The 5,589-nt window shown below is 35.6% G+C and overlaps 1 protein-coding gene across 1 annotated transcript; it reads left to right on the top strand.

The window, feature by feature from the left end:
• The first annotated feature begins 2,370 nt into the window (after window positions 1-2,370).
• On the top strand, window positions 2,371-2,970 carry LOC129941418 (uncharacterized). The gene is made up of 2 exons (XM_056050040.1): window positions 2,371-2,529; window positions 2,595-2,970. Exons 1-2 carry the CDS (start codon window positions 2,517-2,519, stop codon window positions 2,864-2,866), a joined length of 285 nt encoding a protein of 94 aa, XP_055906015.1. The 5' UTR covers window positions 2,371-2,516; the 3' UTR covers window positions 2,867-2,970.
• Window positions 2,971-5,589: the final 2,619 nt, after the last annotated feature.

The following is a 5,589-nucleotide window of genomic DNA, read 5'->3' as shown; positions in this document are numbered from 1 at the left end:
TACATTGAAAAGTATCATCTCGATGCCATATAACACGATGCAAAATAAATCCACCGTCGATGATATACGTAGCTTTTAAAGTATCCATTTCGTAAAGACTGACCGAACACAACTTAATACTCATCTACTGCATCGGGCTGGTCCCGCATATGAATGTCGAAATTCGAAAACAGCTGCGTCTATTGTTACTAAAAAAGGTCGACTTAGTCCTTATAAATACTATATATGTATATGTAGGTACAACCTGTTTTTTTCGAGCTGAACCAATTTTTTCGTCTAATTTAAATGGACTAGGGATAAATGATTCTGACAAATATTCAGTTCTATCAATTTAACATTTTCTTTATCATCTTTCAAAGTCCTTATAAAATTTTGTCATAGCAGTACAAGCAAAGCTAAAACGTCTATTTGTATTTCGTTAATAATATGCCCGCGCCTAAGAAATGCTAGGTATCGTTCTTATGTCAAAGGCACGTTGTCTTTGAAACAGGTTTTGGGATAATTTAGTTTATATTACAATGCTTGGGGAAGACAAATTGTGCTAAGGCATTTTACATTTGAGGATTACGGTTAAAGAAATTATCTTTGAACTGCACAAGCCCATAGGTGACAATTAGTATATTCAAGCCTTGTAAAGGGTTTTTCAATTGATAAAGGTAGATTTTGGCGCCCCTTGGCGGCCATTTTGTTTTGGTGACATCTGTCAAATGATTTGTTTATTTATCAATCGTTAATGTCAAATCATCATGGCAAGTTACACGATTGAACAGTACGTTCAAATTATAAAACTATATATGTATAATTAAAATGAATGTTCGTTAATGCAGACGTTGCGCATATTGCGCCCATTTTACGGTAGACGTGGTGGCCCTTCACAGTCGACTCTTCAACGTTTGGTGGTCAAATTTGAGACAACTGGTTCAGTAAACAATCAGCCAACACCCGGAACGCAAGATCGGCCGAGAACACCGCCTTGGTCCGTAAAAGTGTAGAGCAGAACCCGGGGCTGTCTATTCCTCACCGTGCACGCACAAGAACTCGATCTTTCGCAGACTTCAACTTGGAGAATTTTGCGACGGGACTTGGGCCTACACCGGTATAAGATCCAACTGACCCGTGAGCTCAATGTTCATGACCATAGACAACAGCCTTTGTTCGCCGATTCTTCGAATCGTTTGGAAAAGAACCAACAATTTTGGCCGAAAAATCATCTTTAGTGACGAGGCGCATTTTTGGATAAATGGTTGTAAAATTGATGTACATAGGACGACACCAACCCAAGCATGGTTAACCAGGTGATACTGCATCCTCAAAAAGTTACCGTTTTGTGTGGATTTTGGACCAGCGGTGGCGTAATTGGTTCGTACTTTTTTGAAAACGAGTTTAGTGACAAATTGAACCATATGGTCCTAGACGACATGTGGTTCCAGCAGGACGGCCGGCGGCGGCGCGGCGCGGCGGCGCTACATGCAAGACCCTTTTACCTGCCCTTATTGAATTATATCTACTCAATTTTGTACTACCCATTTAGAAATTTTGTCAAGGCTATAAGATAGAAGATCATTAATGCAAATAAGTAGTGTCAAAATAAATCAAAACAAAATATGGGTTGGATCTTAACTTCCTGTACATCTTTGTTTTCCAATAGACAATATTTTCTCAAGTATAACCCTTAAATTAAAAACTTCAACCTACTAAAAATATTTTTTTTAATTTGATAAAGGTCTTTTTTATCATTCTTCTTCTTCTATCAATTAAAAAAAAGTATCAATATATTCTTGGTATAGAATTGTGTGAGGTAGAAATGTATAACTACAAATAAAAGTACGATGCACTTTACTAATTTCTTCCGAAGAAAATATTTTAATATGTTTGACACTAAGTAAAGAGGACACTTTGGGAAGTTTAGAATACTCATAAAAGCAAAGATTGGAATTTTTCAAAGTTATTTTTTGATTTTAAAAGGAATAAAAGAAACGGTACCCGAGAAATGTATAAATTTTAATATAAATACAATTTTTAGGTCTTATCCAAATAGACAGAATGTTATTGAAGCAAATAATAAAAATAATAAGACAAAGTTAAGAGCTCAGTTTTAATTTCTACGACTTTTCCGAGCTATTTAATAATTCAGAATGAAAGTAAGCTAAAAAAATTTCTTTTATACAAGCTTTTCGCCCTTGAATAATAACAAAGAATCAATTAATTTTTCATGTTTAAATTAAATTGTAAATATTGTCATACAACAGAATTGTAAACAATTTATTCGTAAATATATAAATCTCAAGTATTTTTAATGACGTAAGTGCAAGGTTTCGGAATTGTTTTGTTCTTAAACGCATATTATTTGATTCCCATGTGGTAAACCTCTTGAGAAGCTACATATGTTTTTTATATCTCTGTTATCTATATGCACATTTCTGATGATATTGGTATCTTTTTAAAGAACAACAAAAATCACCTATAAATACAATAATTTCCAATAATCAGAGATCCAGTTTTATTCGAACGACAAAATGAAACTCTGTGGTAAGAAAACCTTTCTTTTGAAAAAAATTAAAATTTTTTAATATCGGTTTTTATCTTCATTTTAGTTGCAGTTGCTTTCTTGATGACTCTTGGAGTTTCAATGGCTGTCATTCTGGGTAATGGCCAGCCAGGATGCAAGACCGACAGCGAAATGACAGTGAAAAATTTCCGAAATCTATGGGATCCAACATTGTACTGGGTGTGTGAACAAAAGGGTTATCCTGCTTCGTCGAGTAAATGTCCAGATATGACAGCTTGGGATGATGCCTCAAAGAAATGTGTCGATTGGGATGATTGGGGCTGGTTGGATCCAGTTGAACCACCAAGCAGTCCTTAAACTTACACACAAATACATATTCCTATACTTAATTCTCTAATATATTATTAAAAAATTGCTGAAAATTGTGTTTGAAATAAAATAATAATGCATTTAAAATAGAATTTATAAATTTGAAGGGTGGAGCTGGACGTCTGATCAGCTTTGAAACTAAAAGAAATACATATTTCTTTTGCATTAACGCAGAGACAAAATAGTGAAACAATCAGCATTTACGAAGACCCTTTTAATCGCAGGCTTATCGGAACAAAGTTGTTAATCAGTGGCGTAATAGACGAGTCAACCTAACTCAAAAACAATTTATGTGAATGAGGTCTTATTGTAAATTTTCCGTAGAACACGATGCCGAAAAGTCTACCTCTCTACACGGAGCGGATTTCGAAATATGGTGGTTTTTTAAAAATGGCGTCCCATTATTCTACTTTACAGTGTATACCTCCTTACATACCCATATGGGGTATCATTTTATATGTTTTTAAGTAGGGGGAATTCAAAAATTACATACAAAATTGGTTCTGATGAAAATTTATCAAAAATACACTGAAAAAAAAACATTTTTTATTTTATCGAATACTGTTGTAAACATTGATACAAAACTGCTGAAAGCCGAAAACGAGCTTATTCCTTACAGGACTCCTCGACTCTGGCTTCAATATTTTGAAGTTCTGCTCGACTGTACTATGAGAGAATGGTTGAGCTTGAACTTAAAGCTCCCAATGCACACACGGCATTTATGAATGGCCTTCATGTTGTCCGCAGGAGTAATAGGTTTTGGGGTGGCCTTTCCACTGATCTGATATCGAAAAAGTTCTAATTAAAAACATTAAAGGATTTGGCGGAATGACACATGGGATAGGCATGGCAGAACAGCAGCAACTTGTTTGGGTTATGTCGCGTCCCACTTGCACCCATTTAAATGAATGCATGAGTTTACTTCAGTGAAACATTCATGGAATGAGCAACATAAAACAATGACAAGTTCAAGAATTGCACGCGTTAAAAACGATATCTAAAAAGTTCCGGCTATGTAGAACAACTCAATGTTTTTGAAATAGACATAAATATACGTAATATTGTCACGGGAGTTAATTATAAAAAATAAAATTGGGTGGCGCAACAGTCCGTTTGAGAACTAGGGCCTAGTGACTGACAACTCTCAACCATTCCTGTGTGCGAGTACTGTTGTCAGAGATGGAAGGGACCTACAGTTTTAAGCCGAATCCGAACGACAAATTTGAGAAAGCACTTTTTATGACAAGAATTACTCTTGGAGAATTTGTCAATTCCTCGCAAGAGGCAGTACCCGTGAAAAAAACTTTAGGTGGCATAGGCAGGGATCGAACCCAAGACCTCTCGCATGACAGTCTAACGCACTTACCATCATGCCACGGGTACTACCGGGAATTAATTATAGCAATGATTTTAATCCTTTAAGTGCCAAAGAAATCGGAAAACTATTACTTGATGAGATGACAGACAAAAGAGCCTCTGAGTTCACTTTCAGAAAAGTAAAGCCAATAAAAACAGGTCAATCTGTACAACTAAAAGACGAAACATTTGTGATTGAATCTGAACTTTTGTTTCAGCGCCTGTTGCTTTGTGAACAAAATAATGGCGTGAAGTTACAGGAGGTGTTTTGCTCATACCCAGCTAGTTTTTTTTTAAAAGCACGGTCTTATGAGAGAATCCGGGAAGTCACAGCTTGCTAATTATATCAACGAGAAAGTATCAGGAGTTTCTAGCATTCCCAGAGATATAAATTATATCATTGATGGTGGCTGGCTACTACATCGCCTTACTTGGATTCAGAATCAGACCTTTCATGAAATTCTTTGTGCTTATAAGAGATATGTGCAAGCAAAGTATGGCAAGGCAATAATAGTATTTGATGGATATGGTGATACATTCTCCACAAAATCCCAAACGGCCCACCTAAAAAGGCACCGAGGTATTGGAGGACCTAAAGTTAATTTATCAGCTTCTACCTGTATTGCTATCCAGAAGGAAATATTTTTGAGTAATATGGAGGCTATAGAGTCGTCCGAAACTCATCCTACAGCCATTTTTGGTGAGGACACTGATCTTCTTATACTACTCCTTCATCATTTTCAAAAAAAAACTTTTATGATATTTTTCTTTGCCCAAAACCTAAGAAATCTTCCAAAAGCATTACTGATGATATAAAATAATAGCTAATACTTTAGGGGATGACGTCTCATCTAACATCTTATTTGCTCATGCTGCATTAGGATTTGATACTACCTCTAAACCATTTAGAATAGGCAAAAGTGATTCCATAAAATTGCTTACAAAATCAAGCAGTTTCAAAGAAAGTGCTGCAATATTCCAAACATCACAGAAATCAATAGAAGAAATTGAAATTGCTGGTCTTAATGTCATTATAACGTTGTTTGTTGAAAAAACAGGGCACAATACACTACATGATATGAGGCTTCGTACTTTTACTTCCAAGGCAACAAAATCAACAATTCATGTTAAACCGAAGGTCTTGCCTCCAACAGAGGATGCCTGCATCGTGTTCTACGGACAATTTACAATAAGACCTCATTCACACAAATTATATTGCAATTAGTTCTAGGTTCATCCTAGCGGGTACTTTGATCCAGGTGGCATTTTTGAGCGGTTTAATATCCCAAATTTGAATGCACTAATGTAAATGTTCGCTACAAATAAAGACAAATTTCAAAATTTTAAATTAACGG

Source organism: Eupeodes corollae, chromosome 1, assembly GCF_945859685.1.
Source record: "Eupeodes corollae chromosome 1, idEupCoro1.1, whole genome shotgun sequence".
NCBI lineage: Eukaryota > Metazoa > Arthropoda > Insecta > Diptera > Syrphidae > Eupeodes > Eupeodes corollae.
The sequence above is the reverse complement of the archived record's forward strand: the minus strand, read 5'-3'. Positions and strand labels throughout refer to the sequence as shown.